The 16,788-nt window shown below is 57.6% G+C and overlaps 2 protein-coding genes across 7 annotated transcripts in view; one reads left to right on the forward strand and one right to left on the reverse strand.

Moving 5' to 3' along the window:
• Positions 1-996, reverse strand: part of Shank3 (SH3 and multiple ankyrin repeat domains 3) — a 59,642-nt gene extending 58,646 nt beyond the window's left edge. The window contains exons 1-2 of one of the 3 annotated variants that reach the window (XM_069999735.1): positions 694-996; positions 254-457 (exon numbers count right to left, since the gene is read on the reverse strand). In XM_069999735.1, coding sequence (XP_069855836.1) covers positions 254-457; positions 694-972 — 483 coding nt within the window. In that variant the 5' untranslated portion in view covers positions 973-996. The remainder of the gene's footprint in view (positions 1-253; positions 458-693) is intronic. The other 2 variants (XM_069999736.1, XM_069999737.1) reach the window with 2 other exon arrangements.
• On the forward strand, positions 384-16,788 carry Arsa (arylsulfatase A). Of its 4 annotated transcripts, none has more exons than XM_069999739.1 (9): positions 384-434; positions 12,287-12,536; positions 12,666-12,906; positions 12,990-13,208; positions 13,283-13,452; positions 13,737-13,861; positions 13,949-14,076; positions 14,332-14,434; positions 14,529-16,788. In XM_069999739.1, the coding sequence occupies exons 2-9, from the start codon at positions 12,319-12,321 to the stop codon at positions 14,861-14,863; spliced, it is 1,539 nt and encodes a 512-aa protein (XP_069855840.1). In that variant the 5' UTR covers positions 384-434; positions 12,287-12,318; the 3' UTR covers positions 14,864-16,788. The 4 variants fall into 4 exon arrangements, with proteins under 4 accessions (XP_069855840.1, XP_069855843.1, XP_069855839.1 ...); XM_069999742.1 differs by lacking the exon at positions 384-434 and adding an exon at positions 11,307-11,661 and having other exon boundaries at positions 14,557-14,687; XM_069999738.1 differs by lacking the exon at positions 384-434 and adding an exon at positions 11,321-11,661.

The raw sequence follows: 16,788 nt of genomic DNA on the forward strand, positions 1-16,788 counted from the left end.
CGCACTCCTCCCTCCGGCACTGCGCCCGCCCACCGCACCGCGCTCGGGCCGACCTCCGGCGCCGAACACGCCTGCCTCCCGGGAGCTACGCGCAGCGCGGGCTGCCCTGGCCCCCCTCCCGCCCACCCGCCCCTCACAGAGGCTCCGGGACAGGAGTCCCGGGGCCGCGCCCCGCCTTTCGCCCCGCCCCCGGCAGCCCCACCCCGCGGCACGCTCCGCCCCCGAAGCTGGGGGGCCGCGCCCCGTCCCGCACCTCCAGGTAGGGCAGGGGCGTGTCCAGGTTGGGCGGGTAGTCCTGCAGCAGCCGCTCCTCGTCCAGGAACTTGCCGGCGCGGCCGCGCGAGGGCGGCTGGAAGAGCCCGTAGTTGAGCGCATCCTGGAGGCTGTGGCTGAGGGCGCAGAGCACGCGCTGCTTGGCGGCCCACACCGGCGCGGTAGGGTCCAGTCGCAGGCACTTCTGCGGCGGCGGAGCGGGTCGTGAGCGCGTCGAGCCCCGGCCCGCCCGCGAGGGGCGGCCGGGAGCCGCGCACGGCCCGGGCCCCGCCCTGGGGCCGGGCTTCCCCGGCCCCGCCCGGCTGCGGGGAGGGTCCCGCGGAGCGGAGGGGGAGGGGCGGGCGGCCGCGGTCGGGGGTCGGGCGCGGGGTGCGCGGGGGGGAGGGGGCCGCGCGGGGGGCTCGGGGGGGGGGGGCTCACCGTCTGCTGCAGGTCCGGGATGCCGACGCGCACAACCACGGCGGCGCCGGCCCCGGGGCCGTCCATCCCCGTGCCGGCGCCGGGGCCCAGGCAGCTCGCGGCCGGTTGCCGGGCACCCGGGGACTCCGCGCGGCGCCCCGGCCCCCCCGCCGGAGCCCCTGCGGCCGCGCTGCGCGGGAGGGGGCCGGGGGGGGCCGGGGCCGGGGCCGGCGCGGGGGACAGCGGCTCCGAGGGCTCCGCGGGCGCGGCGGCGGCGGCGGCGGCGCGGCTCAGCTGCATCGGCCCGGGTTCCGCGCGGCGCCTGCCTTCCCCGGGGGCGGGGGCGGCGGGGGGAGGGGGCCCGCGCCCGGCGCGGCGCGGGGGCGGCGAGGGGGCCGCGCCGAGGCGGAGACCGGGGGCCGGCCGGCCAGGGTCCTCGCGCGGTGCGGGCCGCGGGGGCGTCCGGCGGGAGGGGCGGGAGCCGGGGGGGCTCGAGGCGGGGCCGGGGGCGCCCCGGGCTCGCGGTGGGAGTGGCGGGCGGCGAGGGCCCCACCGCCCGCCGCGGGGCCCGGCGGCGGCGGGTCCTGGGAGCCGGCGGCGGCCGCGTCGGGGCTGGAGGACCCCCGGGCGGGGGAGAGGGAGAGAAGCAGAATTGAGGTCTGGGGCTGGAAACCTCCCCCCTCGCTGCCTCCCACTCTACCGACCCCCGCTCCAGACCCGCAGAGGTAGCGGGGTCAGCGGCGCACCGGCCCGGGGAGGGAGAGGCGATGGACCCCGAGAAAGGGTGCCGGGGGGGATGGACCCCGGGGGGGGCGATGGGCGCCTGGGGGGCACCGGGGGATGGACCCCGGAATGGGGGGGATGGACCCCGGGGGGCGATAGACCCCGAAGTGGAGGCTGGACCCCGGGGGGGGGAGATGGGGCCCGGGGGGCGTGCCGGGGATGGACCCCGACGGGGGCGATGGGCCCCGGACGGGGTGTCCCCCCCCCCGTCAGCGCTTCCGACCGCACCCAGAGGGTTCCCAGAGATCCCCACTGCGGCCGAGTTTGTGGAGCCGGCCCCCTCCCCGCGGCCCTCCGGACCCGGGGCGGCCCCGCGCCGCCGCAGGCGCCCCCTCCCCGTCACCTTAGCGACGGCAGGGTGGGGGCGCGACCTGCGGGAAGGGCTGAGGGGAGGGGGCGCCACGAGTCTCCACCTGCGACGCCGGTGAGGTGAATTTGGTTTCCCTGGTTGTCGTGGCAACGCGGGAGGGGCGGCGAGTGGGCGGGAGGGAGCGCGCGGGAGCGGCGCCGCCCGAGCGGCGTGCCAGCCGCGGACGGGCCCGGCCCCGCGCCCGGGCCCCGCGCCCCAGCCGCCTTCCCCCCGCCGAACACCCCCGTCCCGCAGCGAGCCGCTTCCTGGGTGGCACGCACACCTCACGGAGCCGCGGGCCGGGAGCCCTCCCCAGTAGTAGGGGGGCCCCTGGGCCCCGGCCTCCCCAGGCGGCCCGAGTCTGGAGGAGGCCGGAGACCACCCTGGCCCGGCCCCGAGCCGCCCCCCAACTCCAGCACGGCGCCCGGCTGGGCCGCTCCCCGCCGCCCCCCAGGGCCAGCCTGCTCCCTAGGCTACTGACCAGGCGAAGCCGTCCGGGCTGTCCGTCGGTCTGGCCCTGCCTCCTCAAGCCGGGCGCCTAGGCTCTGGGGAAGCGGGCCAGCTCCTCCCCACCCAGGCCGTCCCAAGGCCGCAGGTCCCCGGGGACCCGGCAGGATGGGAGGTGGGGAAAGAGCAGGAAGCAGGAAGGGGTAGCCCTTATCGACGGGAAGCACAGGGCTGGGTTTCCTGTGACCTAGCCCGGGAGAGGAAACTCTGCTTCCCGACCTTGGCTACGGGGTCTTCCTGCCCCATTTCCCTCCCCCTTCCTCGGGCCTCAGCAACTGCCTGGCCATCCTCTCCCTGATTCCTCCCTCCACTACTTCACCTGCCTTACTTTCACCCCTTTCCCCCAGGTAGGCCTTGTTCACCAGAGTCCAGGAGCGGTAGGACTGGAACAAAGGAAGTCTCTTCCCTCCCCAGCCACAACCAGTTCCAGGCCACCTCACTCTTCCTAGCCCACCGTGAAATCTGTGCTTGACCAGAACAGACCCAGAGCCTGGAGCCTTACTGCCTCCGCCCAGCTTTTCCAGACTGGAACGCATGGCCCCATGAGTCTCTGATGCCAGCCCACCTTCCAAGTAGCCCATCCATCCATCCCTTCCAGGCCTTTGGCCATTGCTTTTTGCTGAGCCCTTGTGGTAGAAAAATCTCATCCTTGCCAACCAGCTACTGACAGATTAATGGTGTCCAGCTGTAGCTGGCCTTCATACTGCCATGGTAACAGCAAGCCTGTGTTCATATAGTGCCTGGCCCACAGTTAATGAATCTCAAAACTAACAAGTCCCTGGTTCCACAACTGCTGGCAAATACCAACAGTAATTGCCAGATATTGGGGGGAAGGGGGGAGCTTGAACTCAGGACCTGGACACTGACTCTGATTTGCTTTTGCTCAAGGCCAGTGCTCTACCACTTGAGCCACAGGAAACCCTTATGGTTTTTTCTGTGTATGTGGCACTGAGGAATTAACCCAGGGCTTCATGTGTGCTCATGCCCTTTACCACTAAGCCACATTCCCAGCCCAATGGCCAAAAACTTTACACATGTAAATGTCCTCCTAATTGGGTTCATGAAGAAGAAAGCAAGGGATAATGGAGGTTGTTTTTATTGAGAATAACCTCAGGCTCTTCCAGCCTCCCATAAATCAGGGCCTCCAACTTGCTAGATGGGGGTTCTGCCTCTTGAGCTGTTCCGAAGTCTGGCCTCTTCTGATCAGGTGATTGGCCTGACTTCAGGCCCCGTCACTCTCCATGGCTTCCTCTGGCCTACTTTCCTCAGAGGCTCACATTGTCTTGTGACAATTCTGTGATTCCTGTGATGCTATCTTCCTGCCATGAGGAGGGTCCCGCAGAGTCAGGTCCTGGCCTGTCTGGTTCGGTTGTGTCCAGTCCCCCACCCCTAGCTGCCCACCCTTTCTCCTGGGTGGATGAGTCAGAGCTTAAACCTTCATCCAGACATTCACACCCAACTTTCTCTTTAGCTCAGACCTTTTCCTGTCTCCTGACCATCCGCATATAGCAGGAACTCAGGAGTACTAGGTTGACTATAAAGTTATCTGATCCCAGTATATTTTTTGAAAGTAGGTTTTCTATTGCTTCTAAGTTATATAATATCTAAAGGCATAGCCATTCTAGTTTATCTTGAATCTGATTTTTTTTCTAAGACATTTTCTTTAGATTTGGCTTTTCAGCGTTATTTGTTGTCTGTTTTTGTTTCTGACACAGAATCTGTACGTCGCCAAGGCTGCCCTCAAACACACCATCCTGCTGCCTCAGCCTCCTGAGTGCTAGAATTACAGTCATGTACCACTGTGCACACATCTTTTCAGGGTCTTTTGTTGTCATTTTGCTTTCTTTTTTTCTGATTCTGGGGCTTGAAATCATTGCTCTAGCTTACCTTTTTCCACCCAAGGTTGGTGCTCTACCACTTGAGCCACACCTCCATTACTGTCTTTTTGCTGGTTAACTGGAGATAGGAGGCAGGAGAAATTGTCTGTCCCAACTAGCTTCAAACCACAAACCTCAGTTCTCAGCCTCCTCAGTAGCTAAGAATATAGGTGTGAACCACTGCTGTCCAGATTACCCCATAAGCATTTTGTGCTATAAATATCCAAGTACCACTTGAGTTATAGTCTTAAAAGTGTAAGTATTCTTAATTGCATGTTACTCTGATTTTTTACACAGTTTGACTTGTAAATTACTAAAGAGTTTATTTAAGTTTTCATACATTACTAGGGTTTGTTATTGTTTGAACTCTATGTTCCACTTCATCCAGCTTCCCTACATGGAAAAGGAGTTTCTTAAGATTTTTCTATACAGGGCTGGGAAGGTGGCTCAGTTGTAGAGCGCTTGCCTTGCATGCCTGAGGCCCTGGGTTCGATTCCTCAGCACCACATAAGCAAAAAGAAAAAAGCCGGAAGTGGCGCTGTGGCTCAAGTGGTAGAGCGCTAGCCTTGAGCTGAAGAGCTGAGGGACAGTGCCCAGGCCCAGAGTTCAGGCCCCACAAACAGACCCATAAAAAAAAAAAAAAAAAAAAAAAAAAGATTTTCTAGCCTGGAATTTCTAGCTTTTTCTTTTCTTTCATGTGTGTGTGTGGGGGGGGGGGGGGGCTTGAACTCAGGGCCTGGGGCCTGACCCTGAGTTTTTTTGCTCATGGCTATCACTCTACAACTTTGAGCCACAGCTCCACTTCTGGTTTTCTGGTGGTTAATCAGAGATAAGGGTCTCATGGACTTTCCTGTCCAGGCTGGCTGGCTTCAAAGTGTAATCCTCAGCTCTTGGCCTCCTGAGTAACTTATAAACATTTGCCTAGCTAGCCTTCCAGTTTTAGCTTCTCAAGTAGCCGGATTACAGAACCATTACCCACTCACACACTGGGGGGGGGGGGGGGGGGCAGTGGAGGTAGTTACTGTTTTGCTGGTATTTGAACTTAGGACTTCTAGCTTGCTTGGCTGGTACTCTACCACTTGAACCACACCTCTAGACAGCTTTTTTGCTAGTTATTTTGGAAGAGTCCTGTGGGCTTTTCTACCAAAGCTGGCCTCAAAACATAATCCTTTAGATCTCAGCCTCCTGTGCTGTGTTGTTGTTTGTTGTCAGTTGTGGGGATTAAACTCAGGGCTTGGGCACTGTCTGAGCTGGCTAGCACTCTACCACTTGAGCCACAGCACCACTTCCAGCTTTTTCTGTGTATGTGGTACTGAGGAATCAACCCCAGGGCTTCATGCATGCTAGGCAGGCACTCTACCACTAAGCCACATCCCAGCCCATGAGAACCATAGTTTAAAGCTGAAGGTCCATGAGACTCTTACCTACCCAAAAAAACCAGAAGTGGAGCTCTTGTTCAGGTGGTAGAGTGCTAACCTTGAGCAAGAGGAACTCAGGGACAGCACCTAGGCCCTGAGTTCAAACCCTAGGACTGGCACCAAGAAAAAGTGTTCATTAAGTGTATTCACTATAGTGTAGAACTCTCACCACTATCATTTTTGATGTTTGTGAACAGGAACTCCATACCTATTACCTTTTCTCCCCATTCCATCTCCTAGTAACCTGTATTCCTTCTCCTGTCTCTGTGAACTTGCCTATGCTAGATAGCTCACATAAATGAAGTACATGTTTTTCCTCTTATATCTGGCTAATTTCACTTCACAAAGACATTCAAGATTTACCCAACTGCCTCCCAACGGACGAGTTACAGAATAATCCCCCATCCTAGATCCAGAGGGTTTAAAAGTATATTGTTAGGAATTTGCCTTTCTTATTCTGCTACAGCACTCACTACACATACATGCTTGATGACTGTTTTCCAGAAAAATAGTAAATGAATGTATAAAGGAACAGAACATTCTGTTGTCTATGCAGACATGGAATGCCAGGGGTCAGACTCATGAATTTTTGTGCATGCTGAGCAAGTGCTCCAGCACTGACCTACACCTCCAGCCCACACTCTGTATTTTGAAACATTTATTACACTCCAAAGGATAAAGCACAAGGAATATAATGGTGATCAATAGGTCTGACTCTATCCTATTGTTTGCTGAGGATTCTGGCATCTGGATCACTGCTGCCTCCTCACCTCAAGTTGTTGCTGATGTCACTGTTTTGCAGTGCTGGGACCAGAAGCATATCCTCACAACAAGCCAGGCAAACACCCTACAACTAAACTATACTCCATCCCTCATTCATCCCAAGCTCAGAAGCCATCCATGTTCCTCTCATTGGTCCTCATAACTCAACGTCTCAGTGCCTGCATGATTTAACAACTTTTTTTTGTTGTTGTTGGTCATGGGGCTTGAACTCAGGGCCTGGACACTGTCTCTGCGCTCTTTTGCTCAAGGCTAGCACTCTACCATTTTAAGCACAGCACTACTTCCAATTTTTTGAGTAGTTAATTGGGGATAACAGTCTCTCGGGGACTTCTCTGCCTGGGCTGGCTTAAAACCGAAATCCTGAGACCTCAGCCTCCTGAGTAGCTAGGATTACAGCATGACTTTCCAACTTTTCCAGGGTTCAGATACAGAGGGCAGGACCATGTGTGATCAGTTTGAACAGAAAGGGATTTAATATAGGGAATTAGTACCTGTATAATCATTGGAAGGACTGCAAAGCAAGTATCTAATCTGACCTCCTAGAAATAAGCTCTCCCCTCCAGAACACATCATTTAACTGGTCCCTTGGAGATTTACTCTCTGCCAGTCAACAAACTAAGGAGTCAAAAAGTTATATTCTAGCCTAGTGCTGGTGCTATTCAGAAGGCTGAGACCTGAGGATCGAGGTTCAGAGCCAGCCTGGGCAGGAAAGCCATGAGGCTCTAATCTCCTCAAACTACCAAAAAAAAAAAAAAAATGGCATAGTACATTAAAACAAGAAAAACCTCTTTAAAAAAAAAAAGAGTCTTAGACTTTCCTGCCGGGGCTGGCTTTGAACTACAATCCTTAGGTCTCAGCATCCTGAGTATCTAGGATTACAGGTGTGGGATCACTGATGCCTACCTCTCCCATTCTTATCTATGCTGCCTCTTTATTCCTGCCCTACAGCAGCTGACTTCCCAGCGCTTCTCAAGGGAATCTCTGGCTTTCCCTTCTACAGTGAACCCAGTGATGTCTCTGCCCTCCAAAAGTTCCCCTCTGACCAGTAGACTCTGGGGCATCAATGTCTGATTAGAGGTGTCAGCTACTAGCCAGTTCCCAGCACCTCCCGAGCCCTAGGCATCCCCTCTCCACAAGGAATAGCCATCATGGCCAAAGGTTGTACTTCTGTTCAGATGTGGACAGCACTGGGCATTCTGCCAGGCCTAGCCTGCAACACAGGGCTCAGGTGGAAGAATGACTCACATCCAGGAAAGGCAAGAGAAATGGTAGCTCTCCAGGGCACATGCCTGTGATGCAGGATTTTTCCACCACCACTACTAACCCACCCTTCATTTTTGAAATATATACTTTTTACTATACAGAGGGAGTACAGTTACATGAGCAAGGCAATGAGCTCTTCTCCTATCAAGTGTAACCCACCTTTATGCTGTCCTCTGCCTCTGCCCTAGAAAGTGACTCCATGGTCTAAGGTAATTGAGGCCACACCATTGTTTACCCATCATGGTGACCTCATCTGCCATGACCTTTGACCCCCATAATACCTCTGTAGCCGTACTGATGTTTAAATTCAGGGCCTCAAACTTGCCAGCAAGTGCTCTACCTCTTGAGTCATGTTTCCAGCCCATTGTTCTTTAATAATTTTTCAGACTGAGTCTTAACTGGTTTTGGTTTTTGTTTTGTTTTGCCTGGGCTAGCCTTGGACCTGAATCCTCTTAGCTATGCTTCTTGTACAGCTGAGATTACGGGTAACCACCATCACATTTGGCCCCCAAAATCTCTCCACCTTGCTTCTTGGCAGCCATGTCCCTTCATACTTTTCCTGTGTTCAGCTTTCCCAGAACTGCTCAAGAGTGCTACCTTCCCAGTCCCCCCTCAGCACACCCCTGGAGTGAGGGAACTTCAGACCCTACCAAGGGCACTTGGGGTTCAGCTAAACAGTAAAACATAGCCGGGCGCTGGTGGCTCACGCCTGTAATCCTAGCTACTCAGGAGGCTGAGATCTGAGGATCGCAGTTCAAAGCCAGCCCGGGCAGGAGAGATCGTGAGACTCCTATCTCCAATAAACGACCAGAAAACCGGAAGTGGCGCTGTAGCTCAAGTGGTAGAGCGCTCGCCTTGAGCTGAAGAGCTGAGGGACAGTGCCCAGGCCCAGAGTTCAAGCCCCACGACTGACAAAAAAAAACAAAAAAAAAACAAAAAAAAAACAGTAAAACATAGTATCTGCCTGACTCCTGCAGTCTTTGGATGGCTTTTCTAGGTTAAGTCACCAATTTTCCTTGTGTTTTGTTTTTGGTTTTTTTGGGGTCCGGTCATGGGGCCTGAACTCTGTGCCTGGGCGTTGTCCCTCAGCTCTTCAGCTCAAGGCTAGCGCTCTACCACTTGAGCCACAGCACCACTTCCAGCTTTTTTCTTTTTGCTTATGTGGTGCTGAGGAATTGAACCCAGGGCCTCTGGCATGCAAGGCATGCGCTCTACCACTGAGCCACCTTCCCAGCCCCACCAATTTTCCTTTAAATACATTTGTATTTAAATGACTAAAGCCAACAGTCCCTGGGGCATTCCACCTGCCCTTCAAACCCCAAACCTGTGATCACTGCATCCCTCTACTTGATTTAGGCCACCTTTTTCTAGTATCTATTCCTTGTGACTGTACTGAACGATTTGCAAAGTGGTTATAGTTATAATTTATTATTTTATAAACAATTATTTTTGTGTCCAAGTTTTCTATTCAAATGGCCCCTGCCCTGCCCTGTAGGACCTAGTCATGGTTTACCTCAGCCTGTGAATTCCTCAGGCAGGCCCTTAGACCTTCGCAGGGTGCCATGGCAGCTGACTCTCAGACCGCCCGGACCCAATTCTGCTCTGAGCTCTGCACGGGGTTCCTGGCTGCTGCTGCTGCCAGGTCTGCTGTCTGCTGCCAGCAGTCACTTTGGGTCCCAGATCTGCTCAAGAAGACCCTCAGGAGCTTTGTTTAGTTCCTTGAAAACAATAGAAAAGAATTTCATTGAGGGGCTGGGAAGGTGGCTCAGTGGCAGAGCGCTTGCCTTGCATGCATGAGGCCCTGGGTTCGATTCCTCAGCACCACATAAACAAAAAGAAAAAGCCAGAAGTGGCACTGTGGCACAAGTGGTAGAGTGCTAGCCTTGAGCTGAAGAGCTGAGGGACAGTGCCCAGGCCCAGAATTCAGGCCCCACAACCAGACCCAAAAAAAAAAAAAAAAGAATTTCATTGAAGCACAACTAGCAACCTTGAAAAACATTTACAGAATTTTATGTAATTTGAGAACTGTAATGATGCAGGGAATGTTCTTGAGAACTGCAATGAAAATCATTATCTGTCACTAGAGGCTATCCTTGTGTCTGACAGTGATTCCTGTTTCTTCCCTGATCTCTCAGGATTTCCTCCTTGACAAAACCTAACTCCTGCTCATAACAACTAAAAAGCAACATTCAGCTAGCTACTCAGAAGGCTGAGATCTGAGAATCACAGTCTGAAGCCAGTCTGGGCAAGAAAGTCTGTGAGATTGTTATATCCACTAAACTACCAAAAAAAAATAGCTGGAAGTAGAGCTCAAGTGGTAGAGTGCTAGCCTAAAGCAAAAGAAGCTCAGAGATCTAGTGGCCAGGCCCTGAGTTCAAGCCCCAGGAGTAGCACCAAAAAAGAAAAAAAAAGGTTGCATTCAGCAGGCCTATGCAGTCTCCTCGCCTCTCCACCTTTTTATTGTCCAGATGAGATCAACTAAGATGCTCCCTCCAAACATGATGGTACTCATGGCCCTGCTCAGAACACCTATCCTAACTACTATATAATAATGGTGATGTTCCTGAGCAGGAACAGAATGGTGCCTCACATCCTGGGTGGTCCAAGAGCTGGCCCAGTCACAGCTACAGAGTTCCTCTTCACAAGCCAGTGTTCCACTGATAAGTCTCAACTCCCCCACTCCACACACAGAGGTCTATCCCATCCTTTTCCAAGCTGTAGAAAGACCTGCCATTCATTGCAGGGAAGCATCTGAACCAAACTGGCCACGCCCAGGCGTCCAGAGCACTCCACCAGTCCCAGCGGCTTCCACGGAGGCGCTGTGCATTGCAGAAGAAGAGCCCACATTTCCAAAAGGGAGCCTGGCTGCAGAGCTCAGCTCTGAACGGGGCTGGCGCGCCCTCCCCGGCCCTCCCTCCCCACGACAGCCTCCAGCACCCGGGGAAGGGGCGCCGCGTGCCCGCGCTCCGGGCTCGGAGCAGGGTGAGGGGCTGGGCCGGGCCCGGCCTGCCCGAGCAGGAGCCACACAACGCCCTCCAGCCGCGAGCGTCCCCGCTACGGCGCCCGGTTTCTGGGCAGCGCGGGCCGCCGCGGGGTCGGCCTCATGGGTTCCCCCCGGCCCCGCGGCCCGGCCGGGAACGGGGCCCTCGCCCGACCCTCCCGCGGCGGCTTCCTGCTCCAGGACAGTGGCCGTCGCCCGGTCGCCGCCGCCGTGAGGCCGGGTGGCCTCCGCCCTCCCTCAAGGCCTCCCGGCTGCCCACGTCCCGGGGCGCCGGCCCGGCGGGCGGCGGGGCGCAGTTCGGAGGGGACCAACGGCCCGCGTCCGGGGCTAGCGCGGGCGGGGTCGGAGCCAGCCGTACCTCCGGACGGGCTGGCCAGTGGGGGCCCGCGGGGGCCGCGTCCGGACACTCCGGCACCCCAACCCCGCACGCGGGGCACGCGGTATCTCGCGGTTCATGAAAGGCCGCGGGCTCCTCGGTTCTCCCTCCGCTTTGTGCATTCGCAGCCACCACGCCGGAGCTCCACGTCGGAGCCCCGGAGCCGGAGCGAGACTCCAGCGGCCCACGCCGCCCGCCACGCCCGCGGCCGGGGCCTCCGGAGGCCCGAGCCCGGCGCGAACCCGCGTCAACGGCGCCGAGAGGGGGCGGAGCCGGCGCGCGCGGCCCCGCCCCGGCCCAGAAGGCCCCGCCCTCGGCAGGCCTACCGCGGGCTCGGGCTTCGTCGCCCCGCCCCGGCCGATCAGGAGCCGACGAGCATCACGGGACCAGCGGCGGGGCCGGGGCGGCCGGAGGCGGAAGCGCCGGGGACACCGCCGCCTGCCGTCCCAACCCGCCTCTCCTGGGCTCCGAACCGACCTCGACCCACCGCGCCCCGGGCTGCGGGCCACGGTCCCGGCCGGGGCCCTCTAGACACCGGAGCCCGAGCCCCGAGCGAGCACTCAAAGGCGTCCGGGGAGCTGTACCCAGGCCCGGGCCCCGGGTTCTGCCAAGCCGGCCGGAGCTCCGGAGAAGTATTTGGATCTGGGTCCCAAGGGGGAGCAGCCTTGTGCTCTGCGGAGAGGCCCGGGGTCGGGGTCGGGAGGGGAGGCCCGGGGTCGGGAGGGGAGGGTCGGGAGGGGAAGGTCGGGAGGGGAGGCCCGGGGTCGGGAGGGGAAGGGAGGGTCGGGGTCGGGAGGGGAGGCCCGGGGTCGAGAGGGGAGGGTCGGGTCGGGGTCGGGAGGGGAGGCCCGGGGTCGAGAGGGGAGGGTCGGGTCGGGAGGGGAGGCCCGGGGTCGGGAGGGGAAGGTAGGGTCGGGGTCGGGAGGGGAGGGGAGGGTCGGGGTCGGGAGGGGAGGCCCGGGGTCGGGAGGGGAAGGGAGGGTCGGGCCGGGGTCGGGAGGGGAGGGTCGGGCCGGGGTCCGGAGGGGAGAGTCGGGTCAGGGTCGGGAGGGGAGGCCCGGGGTCGGGGTCGGAGTCGGGGCCCGGCCTGGGGTCGGGAGGGGAGGACGGGGGTCGGGGCCGGGGTCGGGAGGGGAGGACCGGAGTCGGGGTCGGGATTTGGGGCTGGGGTAGGGAGGGGAGGGCCGGGGTCAGTGGGGGAGAGCTGGGCCAGGCCGGTGCCCCGGGCCCGCGGGGTCACCTCTCCTTCCCTCCCAGGCCGCTGCAGACAGGCTCCTGAGTTCCGTGCCATGAGGGCTCTCTGGGCCGTCTCCCTGGCCGTGGCTGCAGGCCTGGCCTCCGCCAGGCCCCCTAACATTGTGCTGATCTTTGCTGATGACCTCGGCTATGGGGACCTGGGTTCCTATGGGCACCCTAGCTCCACCACCCCCAATCTGGACCAGATGGCTGCCGGAGGGCTGCGGTTCACAGATTTCTACGTCCCCGCGTCTCTGTGCACACCGTCCCGGTGAGTGGGGGCCTCTCATCCCTCTCCACTTGGGGTGGGCTCTGGGGTGGAGGAAGGGACCCATCTCCATGGGGAGGTCCGCATCTGCTTGTTGCTGTGGGACTCGACATCTTGTACCTTGTCCTCCAGGGCTGCCCTCCTGACCGGCCGGCTACCTGTTCGGATGGGCATGTACCCAGGCGTCCTGGGGCCCAGCTCCCGGGGAGGCCTGCCCCTCGAGGAGGTGACCCTGGCTGAGGTCTTGGCTGCCCAAGGCTACCTTACAGGGATAGCCGGCAAGTGGCACCTTGGAGTGGGGCCAGACGGGGCCTTTCTGCCCCCTCATCAGGGTTTCCACCGCTTCCTGGGCATTCCATATTCCCACGACCAGGTATAAACCACCAGGTATAAAACACCTGACCAGCCCTGCCCCAGAGCCCAGACTCCGCACTGCAGTGCCCTTCCTCTCCTCAGGGTCCCTGTCAGAACCTGACCTGCTTCCCACCAGACACCCCGTGCCACGGCAGCTGTGATCAGGACCTAGTGGCCATCCCCCTGCTGGCCAACCTGTCTGTGGAGGCGCAGCCCCCCTGGCTGCCAGGGCTAGAGGCCCGCTATGTGGCTTTCTCCCGAGACCTGATGTCTGATGCTCAGCGCCAGGGCCGCCCGTTCTTCCTGTACTACGCCTCCCATGTGAGTGACCTGGCCTCATCCTCTTGAGACTGCCTGAAACTCCTGCTGATGCTGACTGGCATCTCCACCCCCAGCACACCCACTACCCTCAGTTCAGTGGGCGCAGCTTCACGGGCCACTCGGGCCGAGGGCCGTTTGGAGACGCCTTGATGGAGCTGGATGCAGCTGTGGGGGCCCTGATGACAATCATAGGGGACTTGGGGCTACTTGGAGAGACGCTGGTCATCTTTACTGCAGACAATGGGTACGACCCAGGGCAGGGGCTACTCCCTGCTTTGACATAGGTCAGGGCCTTGAGGTCCTTTCACTTTTGCTGCTGGCTGAAGACATTGTGAAGCGGGGGGAGTGGGTCTTAAGAAACGCTGGCCAAGTTAGGCTGGGGGGTGGTACAGGTGCACCAGAGGTACTGGTCTTGGTAGAGCAGGAAAGCATCAGGCATTCGGAGCCCTATTTCTAACTTTGAAGAGTGAGGCTGGTGGCAGGAGGTCCTAGGCACCTCTGTGTTGATGATCTCCTTGTGTGTCCCAGGCCTGAGACAATGCGCATGTCCCGTGGCGGCTGCTCTGGCCTTCTGAAATGTGGAAAGGGAACGACCTTCGAGGGTGGTGTCCGAGAGCCCGCCTTGGCCTTCTGGCCTGGCCATATTACTCCTGGTCAGTTCTCTGACCCTGTCCTTGTGGACCCCTGACCCCTGAGCCAACCTTGGTAAAGTGAGTGACCAAATAGCCTTCTGCCCCTAGGTGTGACCCATGAGCTGGCCAGCTCCCTGGACCTGCTGCCCACTCTGGCAGCCTTGACTGGAGCTTCGCTGCCCAATGTTACCTTGGATGGTGTTGACCTCAGCCCTCTGCTGCTAGGCACAGGCAAGGTAAGGCCATGACCCCTCATTCCCAACTACCCATGAGTGCTCACCCAGTGACCCCTCAATCCCAGCTACCCCATGAGTGTTAACACAGCACTTCTTGAGAGTCTGTGCCTCCCATCTCCTTTGGTGAGTGACCTTTGAGTTGGTACCACCTTTCATATTCCTAGGCAGGGAAGAGATGCACAGCTAATATCCACCACAAAGGCTGGCAGCTGTTAAGGGACCACTTCTATTCTGTGCCCCTCACTTTGACCCTAGAGTCCTCGGCACTCTCTGTTCTTCTATCCGGCCTACCCAGATGAGGTGCGTGGTGTCTTTGCTATCCGGAGCGGGAAATACAAGGCTCACTTCTTCACCCAGGGTAACATCCTCTTTCTAGCTCCCTCTTCCCAATCCCACTGACCCCTGTAGCCCAAACCCTGACCCCTCCTCTGGCTCTTGCCCTGTGCACATAGCTGACCCTTCCCCAGGCTCTGCCCACAGCGACACTACCCCGGATCCTGCCTGCCACGCCACTAACCCTGTGACTGCTCATGAGCCCCCCCTGCTCTATGACTTGTCTGAGGACCCTGGTGAGAACTACAACCTCTTGGATGGTACAACTGAGGTTTCTACAGAGGCTCTGATGGCAATGAAGGACCTCCAGCTGCTCAAGGCCCAGTATGATGCAGCCATGACCTTTGGCCCCAGCCAGATGGCCCGGGGTGAGGACCCAGCCCTGCAGATTTGCTGCAAGCCGGGCTGCCACCCCCATCCAGCCTGCTGCCACTGCCCAAGTCACCGACCCTGAGGGCAACTGGCCAAGTCATTGGAGATTCCCCCCAAAGGCCAGTCCAGGGCCTCTGGCCCCATCTTGGGTTTGTGATAATTCACCATTATGAGGGGACAGGGGCAAGGGTGTGCAGATAGTTTGTATCTAATAATGTAATAACAGCAGCTGAGACTTGCAGGTGTGCTAATTCATCTAATCTTGGAAACTGTATGGTCAGTACTATTCCCCACTGTTACAAACGAGGAAGCGGAAGCACAGGAAAGTTCAAGGCCCTGTCCAAGGTCATCCCACCAGAAAAGCTGTGCTGGGATTTGGCAGTACAAAGGTCTGAACTCGGGCCCTTGAACTTGCGGAGAAGGCCTTCTACCACTTGAGCCATGCCCCAAGCTGGGCTTAGACTTGAACCCAGGCATTCTGGCTCCAGAAGTTGGCCCTTACCCTGGTGACTGATGTGTGCACATTAAGTCAAAGGAACAAGAAGTACCTTTAGATGCTAGGAACCAGGAAGCTGGTGAGGGCAACTCAGTCCCCCAAGAGCTAGTCTCCCTGATGGAAGCATTCAAAGGCTCTGGAGCTGCTCCCTTTGTTCTTCATCAGAGATCCATGTGGAGTCAGGTGGTGGTGATCTGCACATTCCAGGTAGGGTGAAGGGCTTTGGGCCCTGCTATCTCCTGGAAAGCCTGTCAGCAACTCCTGGATAGCCAAGTCCCATGGAACCTCTTCACACCTACTTCCCACCACACCTGTGGTCCTGGACTAGACATTTTCTTTCAGACACATGATCTCTTTAAAACATCTTAGAATAAAATCGAAGCTCCTTTGCCTTGCCCCACAGCACTCTGTCCTTCAGGATGACCTGACTTCCCTCCACACGCAGTGTTCTGCCAGCTCAGCAGAAAAGAACCTTCTGCCTTCTGTGTTTGCTGGGACATAGCATGCTGACACCTGTCACAGGCTCCTCAGTGTGTTATCTAGGTGTATTGATAACTCTGCTTAGAAAACTTGCCTTCTTTGCTAATGTGTCCCCACTTCATTGCCTCCTTGATACCAAGGAGGTAACCTCTCCCTGGCCCAGGAGTATCAGGCTAGTCACAACACAGTAATTGCTCTGGGCATGGCGTGTGAAAATGATTCTTGGTAGTTAAAGTTCAGGTTGGTCCTCCATTGAGAACTTGGCTGCAACAGATATGTTGACCCTAGGAGGACACCTGCAGTTTCTAAAACCAGTGTCTCCCGCCGACCTGATTACAGGGTGCCAGGTTTAAGACAGTAAACCCGCCTGAGCACGCCACTGTTGGTGAGCTTGACAGCCATTTGCAGCTAAAGTGGTGTTGCAGAAAGGAAACCTGAATGGGGTAGGCAGGAAGCAGTTGTGCATGAGTGACCTCACATTACTCATGTAACTCTCCTGTCACTTTCTATCTGGTTGAGAAGCTGTGCTGACTACACCCCAAGTTCTATGTCTTGGCTGCCCCAAGACAGTTTCCTTGGGCACCTTCAGGAGACACTGATGGGGCTGAAAGAATGCTCGCATTTATTAACGCAGGGACTGGCCCCAGCTGGTGCCTCAGTTCGGGTGAGGACAGAACAGGGTGAAGCAATTTGATCATATGCTATACTGACAAAACCAGTGAGTACCAGGCACAACTGTAGGCGGCTTTTTCTGGTTCCTCACTGGCATAGAGCGCTGCAGTGCAGATCCTGCCATGTTCATCTGCTATTCTGCAGTGCTAGGGCAAGGAGTCCTTAGAAGAAACCCATCCTACTCTGTTCCTGCAGTGCTTAAGGTCTAGCAAAGGAGATGAGCTTAACCCTAGGAAATCAGACACATGGAATTTCAGTACAATGTAAGGGACATGAGGGAGCCTGGGGATGCTACAAGTATTCTGTATATTGGAGGTGGTAACCTGGAATAAAAGAAGCTATTCACTGCTTAGAATTTG

The sequence above is a fragment of the Dipodomys merriami genome, unplaced genomic scaffold, assembly GCF_024711535.1.
Source record: "Dipodomys merriami isolate MVZ:Mamm:240054 unplaced genomic scaffold, mDipMer1.0.p SCAF_55, whole genome shotgun sequence".
Classification (NCBI taxonomy): Eukaryota; Metazoa; Chordata; class Mammalia; order Rodentia; family Heteromyidae; genus Dipodomys; species Dipodomys merriami.

Bases quoted from the DNA above. Each gene is read 5' to 3' on its own strand.
- Arsa (XM_069999739.1), top strand. From the start codon at position 12,319: ATGAGGGCTCTCTGGGCCGTCTCCCTGGCCGTGGCTGCAGGCCTGGCC. The intron at 13,453-13,736 runs GTACGACCCAGG...TGTGTGTCCCAG, and splicing joins ATCTTTACTGCAGACAATGG to GCCTGAGACAATGCGCATGT. The intron at 14,435-14,528 runs GTAACATCCTCT...CTGTGCACATAG, and splicing joins GGCTCACTTCTTCACCCAGG to CTGACCCTTCCCCAGGCTCT.